The sequence below is a fragment of the Nematolebias whitei genome, chromosome 15 (genome assembly GCF_014905685.2).
Source record: "Nematolebias whitei isolate Nwh7 chromosome 15, NemWhi1, whole genome shotgun sequence".
Lineage (NCBI taxonomy): Eukaryota > Metazoa > Chordata > Actinopteri > Cyprinodontiformes > Rivulidae > Nematolebias > Nematolebias whitei.
In genome coordinates this window covers 27,086,029-27,107,145 of record NC_056512.1, presented here as the reverse complement: position 1 = coordinate 27,107,145, position 21,117 = coordinate 27,086,029, and the positions used below count along the sequence as shown (strand labels likewise).

Below are 21,117 nucleotides of genomic sequence, written 5' to 3'. Positions count from 1 at the left end.
CCTTAGTGAATCATAATTTTTATAACCATAACATTTACAATCATAATTTATAATCATAAAATAGTAACTGTGCACAGTTACTCACACCCACTGAGCAAGGAGACGTCTAAACAACGTCTTTTTTAAGTCGTTTCTGCACGGTCCCTCGGAGGTGCAGACTGTGACGTCAGAAGGTCTTTTTCCGACGTCTAAAAGACGTCTAGTTTCGACGTCTATCCGACATGTTAATATAGACGTCTTTTCCACGTCAACTAACTATATTATTTTAAATAGGCTCTTATTATATTTAACTTATTTTAGTCACTTAAAAAATGCTGCTTCTACGCTATGCATATGAAAAGTACTTTAAAACTGCGACTGAAGCTGGGGAAATAGTTCATTTGACCACCCATTGTGCAGCAGGAAACATGGTCCTAGAAACAGTTGGATTAGAGTTTACAAATCACTCCTTACATTTTTCATTTATCTTCTTTATTTAACACAATTTAAAGGATTAACAGAACAGTAGCGTAACACTGGTGGCAAAAAAAAAAAAAGTCCACCTTCAGTACCTTATAAAAAAAAAAAAAACTTTAGAATTAACAGGGAGCTTATCAACTGGTGGCAAAACACAATGTACACACACAAATCTATAAAAATGCACAGCTCACATAGCTTTGGTCTGTACTTAACATAAAAAAAATAAAAATTAACATGTCCTCATTTTCATTTTCGGATAGCTGAACTAGCAACCCGAGAAATAAAAGCTATATAAAATTACAGTCCCTTCACCACAATTACAAGGTACAGTTAATCTAGTTTTTGTTTATTTTACATATCCAATGCAAAGGGGAGGAGAATGGGGCCAAAAAAAACATACCTTACTGAGGTAGTTTAACTCCTTATTCCAAGTCCAGATTCAAAAGACACCACATAGAAAAAAAAAAAAAAAGGTTTATAAACACAACTAAACCTCTGGAGTGACATGTTCACAGATATATTTATATTAGTCAGAATGTAGTTGAGTATATCCCAAATAAGTATTTTGCCATGTCAAAATATAATTAAAGATATCTTAAAAGGAGACATACCATGCTTTTTTCATATTTAATCATTCAATTGAAATGCTTTGGTCTGAATTCAGGGCATCTGGACAGTTTCTTTTTTACCATCAAACCCAACAAAACTTTTTTTTTTCCACTTTGGAAAGCTGTTGGGGGAAGGTGATGCGTAATTCAACGTGGAATAAAATTGAATAATAATAACAATAATAACAATATTCTTCAAATAAATAATAAGGTAACTACTAAAATTTGTAAAAAAAAAAAAAAACAAGAATAGAGGAAATGCATGTTAAAAAAATGATGTCTAAATGACCTCCAAGTCTGACGTTATATTGACGTACAAATGCGGTCATGGTTAGACGTCCAAAAGTGGACCTGTTTGCACGTCGGGGGGACCACAACGGACGAGTTATAGAGTAATCTGGACGTCCACTAGACGTCTAATGTTTAGTGGGCAGTTACTCTTTTATGATTATAAATTTGCACGGCTTCATTCATAAACCAACTGTTGCTATTTTCTCTCGAAGCTATTTCTGTTAATCCAGTAAAGAGGATAAAGAAAAAAAAAATTAAGGAGTGATTTATTTGTAAAACTTAGTCCATCTGTTTCTAGTGACATTTAAGGAGTGATGATTTAATTGTAAACCTAGTATCTGTAGTGTGGTTTCCTGTTGCACAATAGATGGTCAAATATACTGTTTCTTTAGTTTTGTTTACTGCACAGAGATGTGCAGCGGCAGAGCAGCCGACTTTAAACCCAAAGGTCCTGGAATCGAACTTTAGTCATTCCAACACCCATCTGAGGGTGAATGTGTTAAACACTGCATGGGAGCATACATATATTATTATCTGAAGTGAATAAAATAAGTTAAATTTTGATGTAGAAAATACGTCTAGATTGACCGTCCATTGGACGTCGGAAAAAGACGTCGTCTGTCGTAACAGTCTGCACCTGGGAGGGACCCAAATTAGACGTGCAAAAACGATTTAAAAAAGACGTCATTTAGACGTCTCCTTGCTCAGTGGGTATATATTTAAATTAAATAAAAATACTGGTGAAAAAATATTGCTTTGGGTGTTTATTCATCAGATTTTTGTAAATAAACCTAATGTATTTACTATCATTAGCATCACTTCCGCCTCGCTGCCATCCTTGAAGCTGATTGGCTGAACGTCACGTGACCTCACAGCTGATTCAGTTGGATGTTTTGCTCTGACTGTGGTTCATCGCAGTCTCGTGTAGCCATTTCTGGTTAGCTGCAGCACTCGCCGTCAACAAACACCTCTGCTATGGCACAAGCTAACAACGTCTTTGACCCGAGCAGCTCTCAGATCCAGGTGGAACACGATAAGAAGCGTCGGCAGTTCGTTATCAGGCTCAACGGTAAGGGCTTTATCGGTGTGCGCGCGCGGGTTAGCTTTAGCTGTCTTCACTGCTAACATTGTTGTTAGCCTGATGAAGGACTCCAGCTGCCATTTCGGCACAGCTGCGTGGTTCAGTTCACACAGGAGGACAAAAAAGAACCGAGTCTTGACAGGAATGTTCTCTCAGACACAGCTATTTATTTATTTATTTATTTGTTTACTTGTGTTTGTATGTTATTTATTTTACAAAGCTGTTGCTCCTCCACACGTTTTCCTCTTCTCGTCTGAGGTTCTGCAGCCAGAAAACCAGGAAATACCAGAAAATGAATGAGTTGTGTCACAAGGTGTTAAGATTTATAATTGTTCAAGTTTAAAAATAACTATTACTCAAATGAGTGTTGATTTCATGAATGTCAATTGCTCAGATTTATGTAGTTCTTCCTCCCTTTGATGCACATCTATGTTAGTTGTAATTATTATTCATTTGTATGAATAATTAGATTTTATCAGCCTCTCATTTTGTACAACTCATCTTTGTACAGGACTGTGCAAAAGTTTTGAGTCGTCCTCTATTTCTTTACATGTTGCCTTCATGTATCCAGAGATCTGTAGTATTTTTGAGTGATCTTGGTCCATATTTCTTAGTTTTCTCATTTTTAGTTTGCTAAGCCACTTAAATCTAGCCTGTAAATCATTCAGTTACATAAAAGGTTCCTAACCTCAAGGAGTGGAACGTTGTTGTGATAACTTAAAGAATTTGTATTAAATTGAATCTTTAGGCTCTTCATTAACATCAGTCTGTCATGGAAACACAATTTGTTCCCTTTTTATTTTGTTAAAACTGGAAAAACAGCAAAGACAACATCAAATGGCATACAAGGTTAGAAGGAAGTCTGGCTCCATGGAAGCAAATAAATCAGAAGCAGGTTAACATGAATATAAGATTTGCTTTTTATTTTTTCAGTTTCTAATCTTGATGTTCTAAACAAAGTCGTTTTGAGATCATCTTGACGCCAACAGGAGTTACACTTTCTGTCTGTTCTCAGGATCTCACGATCGAGCCGTTCTTCTCTATGAATACGTCGGGAAGAAGACGGTGGACTTGCAGCACACAGAAGTTCCTGATGCTTATAGAGGGAGAGGGATTGCCAAACACCTGGCAAAGGTATTTAAAATGTAATTAATTATACAGATATTTTTGATTAAGTTTAACGGTTTGGTAATAATTGGGTTTCTGTATCACACTTTAGAATATATTGTATAGCTGGTGTTCCTTTGTTGTTGTTTTTTTTTACGCCGGTTTAAATGTGGACATATTATTTTAGTCTCCGGGTGTACATAAACTTTCTCCCGTCCATAATTTATGATCTGCCCATGATAATTTAAGAAACTTCATACACATGCATCATCTCTAGTTGGAGTGTTGCATACACTTTTCATCACCCCAGCTTCAAGGTCAAATGTTGTACAAGGTCATTGCTTCTTCAGGCCATTTCTACAGATTTGTGTGTACTAGTTTGTTATAATGTGCCGTGTGCGTTACTCTTGTTTGTTGTCGGGTAAACATACGATTTAAGATTCGATATAAAAATAATGACTTCGACCTCAAGAGTTTGAGTGTAAGACTTGGATTTGTGCTCTTTGTGCTGTCAGGCAGCCATGGATTTTGTGGTGGAGGAGGACCTGAAAGCTCACTTGACCTGCTGGTACATTCAGAAATACGTCAAAGAGAATCCACAGCCTCAGTACTTTGAACACATCTATCAATGACCCTACATGGCAACTTAAACGAGACTGTCAAAAGGGAAATGCTGAGTGATGGCAACCTTCCGAGCACTGTTGAATGCAACGTCGAGTGAATCCAGATGATCGCACCGAACTGTGTGTGAGCTGAACGTCGGGTCGTCATTTAAATCCATAAACATGAGTGGACTGCGTGCAGGAAGTGTGTGAAATGGTATCAAAAGAACCAAAATGTGATGCCTGAAAGGCCCGGGGCGGTTCTCATCAGTGACTGGAAGCAAATGCAAACGAGAGTCGAGCTCAGATCCTGCAGTTTGCCGATGGTCCTCACGGATTGTGAGCTTGGACATGACTGACTTGGTGTCTTGGTGGTTCCACTTGCACTCAGATGGCATTGACTTTTGTATTACAGCCCCTTATTTTATACTTATCATTTTTTACTAGTTTTAGGTGTCACCCTCTTCCTCTTTAAAATAGAAATGTTTCTTAGAGCGGAGATCTCATGTGAACGATGGTATCTGAGAAACGCATCCTAAAATCACTTTAACCGTTTTACTTTTTCCAGGTTTTAAAACGCGTATTTTAAAAAAGTTTTGCTTACCTAAAACTTGATTTGGTTAAAATGTAAAGCCGTTTCCTTTCCCTGTAATTAAAAACATGTTGTTGTTTTTTTTGGTTGGGGGGGGGGGTGTCCTGAATAGATTCATTAGTCAATTTAAGGTGCTAGATCTGTAAACCTGAGAACATCTAACCTGACTGTGTACATGTTAGACACACTGGGGGACTGATATCTGTGCAATTTATTACTTCAGTGTTGATTTAAATAAATAACTTGGTTCAAACCAGCAACAGCGCTCTTATAATTAGGGCAAGTGAGCTTTGTTAAATTTTCATTTTTTTTTGTCTGTGAACATTTTTGCTTTTACAGTGTCCTTGTTTAACCATCTAATGTTAAGATAGTAAAGTTAACCACACAAGCATTTTACAGGAAATTAAATAGCTGTGGACAATCTCAAGTGTTGAACAGAAAAATACCTCAGGGCACAACTCTGGCACACTCGTATTGAGAACTGCAATAAAAAAGTCCCTTTTTAAAACTTCTCTGGGCGACAGAGGTCAAGGCATTATATCTTTGTTGTGTAGGTTTTTTTATGCTTATATTTGCTTGTTTTGTTGAAAGAAAATGTCAGATTAATGTTTTTGAGCAGGTTGCTCTGTCTGGAAAAAATGTCAATGTTCTTGTTACAGTTTTATACTTGATTATTTGTTTCCTGTACTTGTTCTACAGAAATAAAGCTACTTACCACATTATTTATGCTGTGAATATGTGGCAAAACATAACTAAATGCCCACATATGATTTGTAGACACAGAAGTGATTCATTCCCAGAGCTGAAGGGCATTTTTGTTCTTGAATTTATAGGTCATTGGTACCGTACTGGGATTAACATGAAAATACTATTCTATAACTGGTCGGTAAATGCCCTGAAAGTGTCAACGTTCAAAGGAAAAAAGGACTGCCTCAAGATTTTTTTTCAATTCTATAGAAAACCTTTCCCACAAACTTGAAGAAACTTTATTTTTCTCTCAAGGTTATGATTGGTTTCAATTTGGACTTGTGTAGAAAGTATCTGCCCAAAACATGCAGTATATTCTTTGTATTACATAGAAATCCTGATATTAAAACCTATGCTCAACATATCCGAGGAGATTTAAAGGTCGACCTGTGCAGGGCCGTCTTTGTCGCCATCTAGTGGCATTATATGAAATGACAGGTTAACTGATTCTAATTCATCATTCATTGGGCAACATTTATTAAAAAAATTATTCTACATATGCAATTTACTCAATATATATATATATATATATAATAAAATACAGTTGTTTGCTCGTCTACAGTATAAAATATGCATTTTTTTAATCTGTTGGTCTTTTAATCGAGTGAGATTATCAACCGCAGAGATTCCGTGACGTCCTCGTGGCGCAGTTACATTATCGCCCGCAGCATATTTCAACGGATCTACGTACATTCCTGAACGAAACAGCTGAGTCAAACGAAACCATTCTCATCCAAGGCTCGCAGCACGCGCACAACCAGCGCACTGACTGACAGCACGCGAGGGCACATTATGGGTGAGTATTCAGAACACCCTGAAAATCCAACTGCTTTGTAAAACAAGGCAGCAGCGGATAATTACATTTTGGTTAAAACAGTATCTTGTAAACAATGATTAAAGTCACGTGGTAGTATTTATTACCCATATGTTTTTAGTTCATTTGTTTGTTCGAAGTAAATTTAATTGTCTTCATTGAATCAAATATACATTTAATATTTTTTGCTAGGTCTATATTAAAATAATTTTTAAAAACCTCATCTGACCTCTTAAACTTCTATGCTGTTACAAAATACATACCGCAGGTACTCTGTTTGCATAGTACCATGGGAATTGTAGTACACTGAAGCCGTCTCATATGAGCATCGACTGTATTCACACACAACAATACCCAGGATCCCTAGCGCCGTTGTACGTCAACTGTTGTTTTTCCAACATGGCGTCGCTGGGAAGGAGGCGCGGTGTCCCAGTTAGCAGGGAGAGGTCAGTTACTCCACATTTTGGCCTTAAAGCGAAAATATTTTCGTAAGATACAAAGTTTTGGTCGCTGGTATACACTGTTCCCGACCATGCACCTCATTTAGGATTTAAATTCTAATGCCAATGTAAAAAAATCGTAATTTTACCCCCCTGATTAGCTAACGTTAGCAGGCTAATAGCTGCCGTCGTAGCAGGCAATTAAACTGCTCAAATGCTGTTTTAAGTATCACACTAGTCATGTAATTGGGAAAAGCAGCTCTACGCCACGCGTCGTTATGAAGACTATTTTGATGTCAAGTTTTATTTTGCTGCACCAATCAGTCTTTCATCTACGAGTGTCCGCTGTTAGAGCTGCTCTGAAAGTAAAGTCGGCTGGATCAGTCTTCCAACTTTAGTCCTTGAAAGCTGCCGAGCTAATGCACGCTGCGTGTCCCCGGCTAAAACACACTGTAGAAATAGTCTCAAGTATCCAAAAGTGCCCTCAAATTATCTTTAGCCACAAGGTCGCTATCTTTAAGAAGAACGGGTTATGTGGGTCCTTGGTGTTTATTTAGCAGACATTAGAGGACCGCGGGGTCTCAACACAGATCCAATCAGATATTGTTTTAACGAACAAAGTGTCTAAAGTAAAGCGAGGATCCTCAAAAAACAGTCGATAAATTAGCAAGACTTGCAATGAGTTCTTGATTATCTTGGTTTATAAAATACTGTGGGAGAACTTTTTAAACGCCCCTAGTTTCTTTGTGTTGCTTCCAAGCAGCCAGACCATGTAAAGTTTTATTTAAATGGTCTTGATCAAGTACATGTCAGGTTTTAAGCCCACCGCTTCTTATGAATCACCTTGATGATGTTTTCTGCAACTGCGTTATATTTGGCATTCACTTAAATAAATGAGAGCAAACAGTTTCTGTGTGACAGGCTGGTTGTAACGAAGCGTCTAAAGATCTGGTTTATAATTATAATTGTTTGTTGTCCATTAAAACACACAATATTCATTCATTCCTTGAGTTTAGGAGTCCTTTTTTTAATGTGTATCTCAGTGAAAACTAAGTGTTGTAATCACAACAAAAAACATTATTTTAAAAACCACCATGTGCTGGACTGTTAAATGAGTGAAATTGTTGCCAAAGTCAAAATAAAACTAAATATAAAGAAGTGCTGGTGCAATACCAGCTGTTGTCCTCCATTCTTATCAGTTTGGGGGAGAGAGTGATGTCATACTTGTTTCTACTCCCATTTTTTTCCTGATAAGAGTGAACATTTTAAATTTATTTTGAATTACCTTTTCTATATTGGACTTGTTCCTTTTATAAAAAGGTAAGCAGAACTGAATAAAATTGAATAATAAAACTAGATGATGTAACAACATACAAAATAGGCAACAGGCCCAATAAATTTACACGTTATGGACAGTAATAAATATAACAATCTAGTAACATTTTTGAGTCAAGAGATCATGTAATGAGGATGATAGCTTAAAGACAGAGTAAGAATGAACTAATTAGGTTAAAGACATACAAAACATGTGGTCGTATTTTAATTAACCTTTCTTACCCTAACTTGTTCCTCTGTTTCTGCACAGGGGAGTGATGGCAGCATCAGATTGCTACATTGTGCATGAGATCTACAATGGAGAGAACGCACAGGACCAGTTTGAGTATGAGCTGGAGCAGGCACTGGAGGCCCAGTACAAATACATTGTCATTGAGCCCACGCGGATCGGAGATGAGACGGCCCGCTGGATCACGGTGGGGAACTGCCTGCACAAGACGGCTGTGTTGTCAGGCGCTGCATGCCTCCTGACACCTCTATCACTGCCCGCTGAATACTCCCGCTACGTAGTGCTGCCCGCCGGCGCCCTCAGTGTGGCCTGCGCCGCACTCTACGGGATTTCGTGGCAGTTTGACCCCTGCTGCAAGTACCAGGTGGAATATGACAGCCAGAAACTGTCACGGCTGCCCCTGCACACACTGACCTCCTCCACACCTGTGGTTTTGGTGCGCAGGGATGACGTCCACAGAAAGAGACTCCATAATACGATAGCACTGGCTGCCCTGGTGTATTGCGCCAAGAAGATCTATGAACTCTATGTATGAGTGCACTCTAAAAAGAAATTTAAGAACCATCAAAAAAAAAAGAAGAAAAAAAAAAAAAGCAAAACTGAACATACCACCCCTGATGTAAGAAAGTGGAAGTCACAATCAGACCCAGTGGTTAGCTCCACTTGTGGTGGCCGCTTCCACTTTGAACTTTGATCAGAGGGATATAGTTAAAACTAGAAGGGATTTCTCCCCCTATACATTTCCTTTACTTCTGTAACAACAGCACATCTATCTCCATAGTACTTTTGCGCCAGCTCCCTTGCCCTTGTCTTCACAGAAAAGCTAGTGCAAAAGGATCATGGCAGCAGTTCCTCCTGGACTGAAACATTTTGAAGTAGACATGTTTTGTGTATCTTGCTCTTTCCCTCATAGTTTTACTGTACCCCTTTTTTGCTGATCAGTACGTCATGTTTCATTAAATATTAGGATATTTCAAACTTTCTGTATTTTACTTTTATTTTTCATGATGTCTGGGAAGGAGTGAATAGATCCAAAACAGTTGTCTTGTTTAAGTACACATTCTGGTATCAATGAATCCTATTAAGACCATGTAAGATGGTGACATGGCTCCGTGTTCTCATGGTGTACATTACATTAACGTCAAGACAAAGCTAAGGTAGAGACTTTTTAATGCTGCAGATAATGCACATCCGTTATCTATATAATTTGTTTCTGCAACGGTGTTCCTCTCTGAGGTAGCAGTGCTCCTAATGGGACGAGGAAAACGATGTAAACAGGAAAAGAAGGATGAGTTGTAATATAACAGGAGACTTACGACAACTGGGTAATAAACTGTAATCCAGATATAAACTGCCTGACTGTTCTGTAGACGCCAGTTTAAAAAATCATTACATTGTCCTTTATGGGCAGGTTGAGGATTGTTGATGTTCAGGTTAAACAGTTTTAGGTTAGATCACAGGAAAGCTCTGCTTCAAAAATTATTTGACAGAAAATTTCTGACATAAACCAAAACATCTGTAACGCTTCAAAGGGGTAAAAAAAAAAAAAACAGAACAGTTGTAAATGTTCAACTATTGACGCTGTTAATTTTACATTTATAGTCGGACACTTTTTTTTCTGCTGTGGTAAGTGAAACGCACCGTTTTCTAATAAATGTACAGTGTGTGTATAAAAAGCCCTCAGACTCAAGACTTGATGGTAAAAGTTCATTTTCAAACTACCGTAGTTCTATTTTCTTCACAAAAACCTACTGTGAGCTCAGCTTCGAGTACTGGCTGCTGGATGTGGAAAACCACAGGCATGCCGTGTTTCACAGCACTTGCTCCCCCCCTTGATTTAAATAAAAATCTTGCAAGTGTTCATAAGTACAACTACATCACCCCTGTTATTCTTTATGTATCAGATAGAGTTATGAGGGTGAACCAATACAGCGAGTTTAATTTGTGACTAGCAGGGAGTTCTAATTGTTCCTTAGTTAACCTGCTGCCAAAACAAGTGTTTTTTTTTTTTTTTTAAAACAAGTGTTTATTTTTTCCATAAATGTTCTTGTCCACGAACCAAGTTTGGGAAGTGGTGCCTGGTGTCACAGGTATGTCCCAGACATAAAACAGATGGATTAATTTGTTCTTCAGACTTAAGACATTTGATATTATGCTGTGGCCAAAATACAGCCAGTGGGCAAAAAGTGACCTTTGAACTGACTTCATGTTGCCTTTGCTGTACTCAAAAAAATAAAAAAATAAAATAAAATCAATAAAAACATTTAGAATAGGTGCATTTGCCAGATGAGCAAGGTCTGTTGGTGCTGCTGCCAGAATCAAATAAAAAACAAATGCTTGTTTTTGCAAAATCTAAATTATGTAGTTTTAAAACGGACATTAAATTTATGTTACTGGTCAGTTCACTGGCAGTTTATCAAATAAGGTAGGTTGTAAAGCAATACTTTAATCATGGATGTTAGCCATGTTTAAATGTGTGACCTTACCGTATTTTTCATTGAGGTAATTTGGCTCTGGAAATATATTTTAAAATGTATATGCTTTTTGACCACCTTAGATGAGCAAGCAGCTCTGCTTCGAGTGCAGATAAACAGATAATTTTGTCGGTTGAGCTTGCAGACAGTTAAGATGACTTTCAGCTGTGAACTTCAGTTCCCACAACTCTTTGCGGGGACTGCACCGGATGTAGCGAAAAGTCCGTTCAGCCAAACAGGAACTACTCTTTTTTTTTCATCGACACGCACGCTGTTTCATTACACCGTTGGACAACAACTTGGGTCAGACATTTTCTTCTTTAACTTTATGGAAAGTAAAACTTTTATGAGTTGCCATTTCTTATTGTGTGCACGTCTGATGACAGCTAACGTTAGCATTAGCGTCATTAGCCGTGTATATATGTTCTTTAACAGTAGCAACAGTGCAAAACCAGTGTGTGTAAGCCAAAACTTAAATATAGAATTGTTTTTTTTTGTACAGATAAAACTTATTATTATGTTGTTATTATTTTAACTTGGTTTTGTGTGCAGCCAGGTGGAACAGCCGTGATGGAGCGTGTTACTGGAGGAGGAATGCTTCCCTTCATTCTAACAGGTGTGGGAGTCGTGCTGTTGTACCGGATACTCCTCCGCCTCAGACAGGGACCTTCTGTCCGAGGTACAGTTGTGGTCATCACAGGGGCCAGCTCTGGACTTGGGAAAGGTCAGCCTACTGCACTTTTCATCACACGTCACTTCATCTTGTGTCTATTGACAGATTTAATATATATCGTTCTGATTGTCAAAGAATGACTGGTGTTGCAATTTTTAAATCCAGCCTGGGTTTTCATCTGGTGTCTGCTAAATCAATCCCTATCAATTTGAAATTTTGGTTATAAACATTAATTTGCACGGTGTCCAACCTTTAACTCTTGTGGGACGTTATCTCTTCCCCCCCACCCCAGCAACTTTAGACCCTATTGTCTTTAACAGATTTCCTTTCAATGAGATTGTCTTTGTTGGTGATCGTTAACTCTTTCTCCTCAGGCCCCTAGACTGGCTGTCTCCTGTGTCTGAGGAATTTAAGAAATGTTGTCGTTCATTCTCGGTCAAATCATTGACACCCCCACCTGCCTAAACACTAAATGCCCAGGAAGAGCGTCTATTTTAGACCTCGTTATAACAAATATGCCTTGTACATTTTCTGGTTTGGGTGTTTTTGCAGATGATGTAAGTTGTTGATGTTGTTATTGTCGGTGCCATTAGGGATACTAATGGGCTGAGATGGGGTAGAGGTAGGGCAGCCGACCTGGGACCCGAAAGTCCCAGATTCGATCCCCAGCCATTCCCACATGTCATGGTGTCTCTGAGCATGGCACCCAATCCCTAATTGCTCCCTGGGCACCTGCATACAGTAGCTGCCCACCTCTCCACCTGGGTGTATCCCAGGTGTGATGGGTTAAATGCAGAGAACCAATTTCTCCATTGTATGGGAACATACAATGATGACAACACATAGCACTTTATTTTATTTTTATTGAATTGCTTCTCTCAAAGTCCAGGTTAATTCAAAAAGGAAACATTTGGGTCTTCTTTTGGGACCTGTTCCATTGTGACTGGCATCGTATCTTACTAACTGATGACGTGAACCTTGCTTGGAACTATTTTCACAATAGTTTCATCTACTTTGTAAATAAAACGCCCCTTTTCGCCATTTCAGAATAAAAGGATGAGAGCCCCTGGTTTACTCCTGAGTTAGCTGATCTCGTACACAGGGGAGATCGACTTTGGGCTACAGTCGGTTCAGACACTGACTGGTTGCTGCAGAATCATTGGACAGCTTCCATCATTCATTCATTCAACCTTTATTTGTACAGGTTAGTTTCATTGAGCCTCAAAGACTCATTGACAAGAGAAACCTGATTTAAACAAGTCTCTCTTGTAAATTCAATTCAGTTTATTTATATAGCTCCAAGTCACAGCAGAATTCATCTCAGGGCACTGAACAGAAATGTTCATATATAAAAGTAATAAGTTAACACTATCTGAGCAGACTGCTTTGAATTTAACTCCATCACAGAACTCTCATCTTGAGCAAACATGAAGGCGACAGTGGAAAAGAAAAATTCCCTCATGAGGAAGAACCCTTTAGCAGAACCAGGCTCAGGACAAGCGGCCATCTGCTTAGACCAGCTGGGTTTGAGAGGAATAGGAAGGAGGAACAGATACACAGTGGCAGGTCAATAATCACATGTTAGGATAGAAATGGTATCAAATGAAAACTATTCAATTTTAACAATTCATTATAAGAAATGAGATCAGTTTGTTCTCCAGTAGTCTAAGCTTAAGGCATAACAAACCAACCCTAACTATAGGATTTATCAAAAAGGAAAGTCAAGCCCAGTCTTAAAACTGGACAATGTGTCAACCCAGAATCTGTGAAGTTGAAACTGGAAGTTGGTTCCACAAGAGAGGAGCCTGATAACTGAAAGATCTTCCTCCCATTCGGCTTTTGGAAACTCTAGGAATCACGAGTAAGCCTGCAGTCTGAGAGCGAAGTGCTCTGTTAGGAAAATATGGAACAATAAGATCTCAAATATAAGATGGAGCTAGGTTGTTGAGAGCTTTGTAGGTTAGAAGTAGGATTTTGAATTCAGTTCTGAATTTGACAGATTCAGAGATTCTTTATTGTCATTCGCACCTCATGTGGTACATGTGGTGGAGCGAAATTATGTACACAAGGTCCCAGTAACATCCAACAATAAAATGTATAAGAAAAACAGTAATAAGATCTAAGATATGAACTAAGAAAAACATCAACTAAATATACACTAAGCACTCATAACATAAAAACATTGAACATCAGCACAAACATGAACGTGAGTCTGTGTGGGCGGATGTGCACGCATGAACACATCAACATGAAACAGATCAGCAGCAACATGAAACAGATCAGCAGCAACATGAAACAGATCAGCAGCAACATGATGTGATTTTTCACAGTGATTATTCTGGTTAGAGATTCATGAGTCTAACAGCCTCAGGGTAGAAGCTGTTCCTCAGTCTAGTGGTTCTACACTTAATGTTCCTCAACCTTCTTCCTGAGGGGAGTGGGGCAAAAAGTGTGTGTGCTGGGTGAGTGAGGTCCTTCATGATGCAGGTAGCCCTCTTCCTGCATCTAGAGCTGTAGATGTCTGTGATGGTGGGAAGGCTGACTCCGACAGTCTTCTGTGCAGCCTTCACCACTCTCTGCAAAGCTTTTCTTTTTTTGACTGGGAGCCAATGGAGAGAAGCTACAACTGGAGAGATATGATCTCTCCCACTAACTCCAGTTAAGACTCTGGCAGCAGCATTTTGGATCAACTGAAGACGTATTAAATACGTATTTGGACACCCAGATAATAAACCATTGCAATAGTTCAGTCTTGACGTGACAAATGCATGGACCAGTTTTACTGCATCATTTTTAGATGTTTCTAATTTTAGCGATATTACGCAGGTGGAAGAAAACTGTTCTAGTAACGTTTAAATGAGCCCTCAAGGAGCTCAAAAGCCACAAAACAAAACTACTTCCTATCTCAGACCTCCAAAGGTCTAAATGACCCCAAAAGATTCTGTAAAACTATGAAATCGCTTTCCGGGGGCTCCAGTTCATCTGACCTACCACCACAATTACTTGTTAACTCTGTTCTCATGTCAAATAAACATGAGATTCTAAATTTTTTTTTACAAACATTTTGTTACCTCTAGCTCCTTGTTCACCACAGTTACTAATGGAAAACAAACTACTTCTCCTTTAAACCAAACTTCCAAAAATCAAACTTCTTCTACAAGTCAATCCTCAGTAAAAACCTTCTCGTTTTCACCGTTCTCTGTTAGTGAGGTTAATAAACTGTTAAAAGGTCTGGACCTGAGAAAATGTGCTGGCCCTGACGACCGTCCTCCTTACGTCTTAAGGCTAGCTGCACAAATTATAGCGGAACCGGTGTCTCACATCTTTAATCTGTCCATAAGCCATAATATTGTTCCTAACGCCTGGAAAGCAGCTTTTGTTCAACCTTTACTGAAGGGAGGAGACCCCACACTGAACAACTACCAGCCAGTCTCTAAACTCTGTTTTCTAGCTAAGGTTTTAGAAAACCATGAAAGTCAAGAAGTATTTGGATTTTTTTTTAACATCTTATCTTCCCATCAATCTGGTTTTAGGAAACGACACAGCACAATGACTGCTTCAATGAAGGTTTTTAATGATGTTGTCATAGCATTGGATGCTAAGGATTACTGTGCTGCACTTTACTTAGACCTGTCTAAAGCTTTTGATACTGTAGACTGACATCTTATGTCATAAGCTCTCATACTGGTTTCTCAGATCACACTACTGGTTGATTCTCTATCTCCCAGATTGAAGGCAATGTGTTCAACATAATGGTACTTCTTCCAGCTATTTAACTTTTAACAATGGTGTACCACAAGGCTCACTATTTGGTCCCACCCTCTTCACAATCTACATAAATAATGTAGGTCAGATCATTCCTGATGCATGGGGTCGAGGTAGGGCAGCTGACTGAGGACCAGAAAGTTAGTTCGACTCCCAACCATTCCCACATGTTGTGGTGTCTCTGAGCAATTTATTTCATTAATTGCAGCAATCCCCTCAGTGCGGACCGAATTTGGCAATAGAGCGTTCCCTTACTCCTCTCCTGTAACCTGGAACACCTTGCAAAAAGATCTGAAGTTGTTGACTTTGACCTCTAATGGATTTTAAACAACTGTTATGTTCAATGCAAAAACCAACGCAGACATGTTCCTGTTTTTAGTATCTTATACCGTTTTAAAATGTAGCCTTGTTTTATTTTTTTTGTTTTATATCATCTTTTAGGCTGAATGATTGCATGCATGAATCTTAAAACATATTTCTTCTTTTCACATGATTGGTTGGTACTAATCCAGTGCACAGACATGTAATATTATTATGTTGTTTTGGGTTGTAGAGTGTGCACGAGTCTTCCATGCTGCAGGTGCTCGGCTTGTCCTGTGTGGAAGAGATGCAGCCCGCCTGCAACAGGTGGTCCAGGAACTTACAGCAGGTTCAACAGAGACCCAGCTGCAGGCACGTAAATATGCACACAGTTAGGATGCATTCAAAAATCTGGGGTGCTCTGACCTCAGGACAGTGTCAAAAGCAATTTTTATACAGAATTCTGACATTTAAGGTTGTAACTCCTCACTTCAAAAATAATGCTATCAAGGTTTGTTTTTACACAGGCCTCTTAATAACGTCCCCATCTTTCCTAAAAGAGACTGTTTTTCTAAACTCTGTCTTTTAGCCAGTAAACTTTCTAGAAATAAGTTTGTTTTAAGATTATAAACTTGGAATTTATAGAAAAAAAACAAATAAAAGTTGTTTGTTTTTAATCCAACAGACTTTCACTCCCAGCACTGTTGTCTTCGACCTGGCTAAAGCTGACACGGTGGACAAAGCTGCGGAGGAGATCTTGAAATGTTATGGACAAGTAGACGTCCTTATTAATAACGCTGGAATCAGTTACCGTGGCAACATACTGGATACCCACATTTCAGTTCAGCGAGACGTTTTTGAAACAAATTACTTTGGGCCCATCGCTCTTACTCAAGGTTAGAACGTGTGGACTATCGTATTCGGGGACTGTTTTACAAGAGTTCAAAAATTTTAAAATGTGGGCAAAGTTCATGGCCAAAATTAAAGATGTAAATTTGAAATGTTACGAAGTATTCATACAGAAATATGAGCTTAACATTTCTCAGGACATCTCATTCAGAAGCCAAAACAAACATCAATTACAAGTTTAAAATAAAAGACATCTGAAAGTAAAAAAATAAAAACAATCTTGTGCCTTTTTCTCTATTAGCTGTACTTGGATTTTATTTCTAAGCAAAACATTTTAAAGGAAGCTATCAAAATAACAAAAAAATAATAATTTAATGAACATCTGAAGTGCAGAACCTACTCTTTAAATAAAAAATACCGTTGTGAACTGTTTTTGTTTCTCCCCCTCACAGCCCTCCTGCCTTTGATGGTTCAGAGACGCAGTGGCCACATCGTTGTCATTAGCAGCGTCCAGGGAAAGATCGCCATTCCCTACAGATCTGCTTGTAAGTCGTCTTGACTTGACACACGTGTGAGTGCTTCTTTTTGGTTTGCCGGGTCAAATGTAAGTAAAGCTTGACAAGTGTTTTTGATGTGATCAGACGCAGCATCTAAGCACGCCACCCAGGCCTTCTTTGACTGCCTGCGAGCAGAGGTCGAGTGCTTCGGGATCCCAGTGACCGTCATCAGCCCAGGGTACATCCAGACCAACCTGTCTGTCAACGCTGTTACCGGAGACGGCTCCGTGTATGGAGGTGAGACACATACAGGAAGCACACACTTTGTGCATATACAGGGCAAATATGAAGTTTTCAGATTGTTTCAACTTTACCACAACTTTACCACCTTTCATTAGTCTGGCTAATTCTTTGCTAAATAAACTCTTCAGTTTATTTATTATTATTATTTATTATTTATTACTAAATGATATTTGGCAACTTTTGACATTTACAATTTAGCTTTGATGGATCCTTGGTGCAATGAAGGGTAACTCTTCAATCTGTTTGGAGTTACCCCGGGCAAAATAAATCTATTGGGCGTAATAAAGAAGAGCGTTTGTGTCTCAGTTAGTGCATGAAGTGGTCCAAGAAAGGCCGTAGAGCTAGAAGAATTCAAAGGTTGGTGGAGGATGGAGGCATTTTGCTGAAGTTCTGTTCAAACTGTTTTTCTTGTATGTTGGTATTTTCTAACAAGCTTTCTTATTAAATGAAAATACTCATTTTGAAAGCATTTTCTTTTCTGATTTGGATGCTGTGCTGCTATGTTTTCTGCTGATACCTCAGATAATTATCAGCAGCAAGATCAAAACTAGAGAAATTGCATTTCCCGCGAAAATGCATTGTGAATGCTTACTGCCGAAGAATTTACTGAAAAACAGTTGAAATGAGCTAAAATCATGCTGAAATGGAAGAACGAGCTCAAGTTATCAGAAGAAAGCAGAATGAACACATATTTGCTGAATTAGGTTTAAATAAGCATATATGAGCACAAAAATTAGTAAATTAGCGTAAAAAGCTGAAATTAGCAAAACAAAATTGCTGAAAAGAAACCCTAAAGTACAAGAAAAAAGTGGAAAGAGCTGAAATGAGTTATAAAAAAAAAGTGGAATTTAGCTGAAAAAGCTAAATTTAGCGCAAACAGCTACAAAGGAGCTGAAATGGCAGAAAAAGCTGAAAGGAGCATATCAAGCTGAAATTAGCAGAAATAAGTTAATTAGGCTGAAAGTAGCAGAAATTATCATGAAAAACTTGAATTTATCTGAAAACAGCTGAAATTAGCTAAAAATGCTAAAAAGGGTAACTGAAAAGGTGGAACAAGCTTAAATTAGCAGAAGAAAGCAGAAAGAACATGTTTTGCTGAAAGAAGCAGAAATTATCACAGAATGGTGGAAATTATATGACAAAAGCTTAAATTTGCAACAAAAAAAAGCTGCAAAGTAGCTAAAAAAGCAGAAAGAAGCTGAAGTTACAAAAGGAAGTGGAGAGCACATTTCTGTGGAATTAGGCTGAAACACATTGAAATGAGTGCAAAAAAGTGGAATTAGCTGAAAAAGTTGACATTAGCATAAAACAGCTATATAGTAGCTGAAATAGTAGAAAAAGCTGAAATTTGCAGAAATAAGCTGAAAGGAGTATAACAAGCTGAAATTAGTAAAAAGAAGTTAGAAGAAGCACTAACATGTTGTTGTTAACAGAAATAATCTGAAAGGAACACAAAACAGCTGGAAAAAAAGCTGAAATTAGTTGAAAGTAGCTGGAAAAAGGTTTACATTTGCACAAGAAAGCTGAAAGAAGCTGAACCAGAACAAAATGTGAAAGGAGCAGTAAAAGGTTGTAAACAGATCTAAAGATCTGAAGGATGTAAAATGAGCTCAATTCATTTTCTAAGAGGAAAAAAAAGTCAGAAAAGGCTAAATCTTTCAAAAAGCTAAAGCTGCACCAATACCAGTAGTCATAGCAGCATTTGCCTGAAAGAGCTGAACGTTTTGATTTATGATTTGTTAAAATTGCTTGAAAACTCCGGGACAAGAATCACGCTGAAAATCATGTGGAAGAAAAATGGATCACAATTGTGTGAATGCTTCATAAACATTCACACAATAAACTCTTCCAAGTTCTGTCTTCTCTGTATTTCTAATGTTTCTTGTCTGTTATTGTCTTCAGTTATGGATCAAACCACAGCGACTGGTTGGGACCCCAGAGATGTGGCTCATGCGGTCTTAAGGGCGGTCCGTCAGAAAAGTAAAGATGTCGTTTTGGCCGGACCTCTGCCCTCTGTGGCCATTTACCTCCGCACACTGTGGCCCACACTCTTCTTTAAACTCATGGCCTCCCGCGCTCGCAAGGAGCGAAAAGCTAAAATCGAGTGACACAGCAGCAGGTGAGGATTGTGTCAAGAGTGACTTGGACCAAATCAGAACCACGGAGGCCAAAAATGTTTAAAGGAGAGCTCAAACATTGACCAGAAAGCCGTGTGTTGTAACAGCATTTGTTGTTTATTGTTCAGCTTCTAATGGAAGACATTTGGTCAAAAACTGATGCTTAAACATGAACAAAGAATGTTGGTTTATATTTAATTTATTAACATCACACCAAACCGTGGTTCGTCTGGGAAAGAGACCAATTTGAGCAGGCTGGCAGAATATTTAACCGAAGTTGCTCACGTTGTGCTCTCCTTTTACACAGACTTTTCTTAGTGTGGCTCCACTTGATATGTTTCTTGAACATATTTATTTTTCTTTGTTGTCATTCAATAAAAAGGAAGCGCTACTTATCTCTGCAGCTTTTTTAAGTTTTCCTGTCTTGGTACGCTTTTCAGTGTGGATGAGCAATATCACGACTCCCCTGGATCCTGTACATTTCTGTTGACTTTGTGTATTTTGTTGCTGTGATGCTTGGAGGACAGAGTTGTTACAGTACTTCCACAGTGAAAATACATCCAACACACGGGTCTGCAACTTTTACAGGGAAGCCATTTTCTTCTGCTTCTACAAAATACAATTTGTCCAAAGCCATAAAACGCACTTGAAGCATAAAATAAAGATCATATGACTCATTATTAAATAACTATAATTTATTACATGATGGAGTTAAAGTTTTTGTTTTCCTCGCTCGCCCTCGAGCAAGGCTTTTCTTTCCTCTCCTGCCTTCCTCCTGTTTTTTTTGTGCTCTGTCTTGTGTATCGAAGCTTCTATTTACACATCTTCAGAATCATAAATTACTGTCATGGATCTGGTCAGCTGGACTTGGATAAATTTTTTTTTTCAACCAAGCGACAGAGTGCTGGAGAGCCCTCATGCCCCGCTGAGACGCACGCGTCTGGGTACGTCATGGATCTGTGGGGAAAGTGGAAAATGCTGTGCTTTGTGTCGTCTCAGGAGGATGTCAAAGATTTCTACATCACTGGATTTATGATAGCAGGGTTTCTGCTTTTTGGCACCGTCGGACACCTTTGTTATCAGCTATTAAGACGGCGGCAGCAGTTTTGGTCGTGGCAAAGCTGCCGACCTTACGTGAAGGATTAGTTTGTGCTTCAAACTCTCAGACTCAACGGATTTATGAGCTCAACCGTAAGATGGAAGCGATTTATGAGAATCATAAGCCACTTGGACCTCGCCAGTATGTTGGGGTTGACCTTGGAGAAGGCTAAGCACGGCCCAGCGGAAAGCCCACAAATCTGGCCATTTTGGATCATCATCATACCAGGATCATCCCTCGGTACCTACAGTACGCGGCTGAAAACTAAAGGGGACATGGCCTTTCAGTCAGTGGACCCCAGACTGTGGAACAGTTTGCCCCTGCAACTTGTTTTGCTGACTGTTGAGTGATGAGGAGCTCGGCAGACTGATGGGAGGAGTGGCCATCGCTCTGGGAGGAGTTCTGCCCAGCATTCGGGCGGTCCTACAGCCTGGAGGAACCAAGAGGCCAGCCGAGTCTGGGTGGACGGATCGGACGGCATCTGCAGCCAATTTCTTAGGATCCACTGTGGGATGGACCTTTACAAGAGATCCTTCCTGCCTACAGCCATCAGCATCTATAACATCTCTTAATGAAATGAGGATAACGAGTTACTACAACAAATAATTTCCCTTTGGGATTAATAAAGTATTTTTGAACTGAATTGAATATTTGACAATATAAAAATTTAAGTGTCCTAAATTTATATTGCAGCAGACATCTAACAAGGTTGAGTCAGGTCCTCTGGATGGATTC

General features: G+C 38.9%; 3 protein-coding genes across 3 annotated transcripts; all 3 read left to right on the top strand.

The window, feature by feature from the left end:
- The first annotated feature begins 2,241 nt into the window (after positions 1 to 2,241).
- natd1 lies at positions 2,242 to 4,711 on the top strand. The gene is made up of 3 exons (XM_037689563.1): positions 2,242 to 2,427; positions 3,455 to 3,573; positions 4,062 to 4,711. The coding sequence occupies exons 1-3, from the start codon at positions 2,334 to 2,336 to the stop codon at positions 4,176 to 4,178; spliced, it is 330 nt and encodes a 109-aa protein (XP_037545491.1). The 5' UTR covers positions 2,242 to 2,333; the 3' UTR covers positions 4,179 to 4,711.
- Positions 4,712 to 6,659: 1,948 nt separating this feature from the next.
- On the top strand, positions 6,660 to 9,656 carry tmem11 (transmembrane protein 11). The gene is made up of 2 exons (XM_037689562.1): positions 6,660 to 6,747; positions 8,327 to 9,656. The coding sequence occupies exons 1-2, from the start codon at positions 6,701 to 6,703 to the stop codon at positions 8,838 to 8,840; spliced, it is 561 nt and encodes a 186-aa protein (XP_037545490.1). The 5' UTR covers positions 6,660 to 6,700; the 3' UTR covers positions 8,841 to 9,656.
- A 1,387-nt stretch (positions 9,657 to 11,043) lies between these two features.
- Positions 11,044 to 19,662, top strand: dhrs7b (dehydrogenase/reductase (SDR family) member 7B). Its single transcript, XM_037689561.1, has 7 exons — positions 11,044 to 11,082; positions 11,332 to 11,503; positions 15,771 to 15,889; positions 16,203 to 16,413; positions 16,819 to 16,911; positions 17,008 to 17,160; positions 19,069 to 19,662. Exons 2-7 carry the CDS (start codon positions 11,350 to 11,352, stop codon positions 19,272 to 19,274), a joined length of 936 nt encoding a protein of 311 aa, XP_037545489.1. The 5' UTR covers positions 11,044 to 11,082; positions 11,332 to 11,349; the 3' UTR covers positions 19,275 to 19,662.
- Positions 19,663 to 21,117: the final 1,455 nt, after the last annotated feature.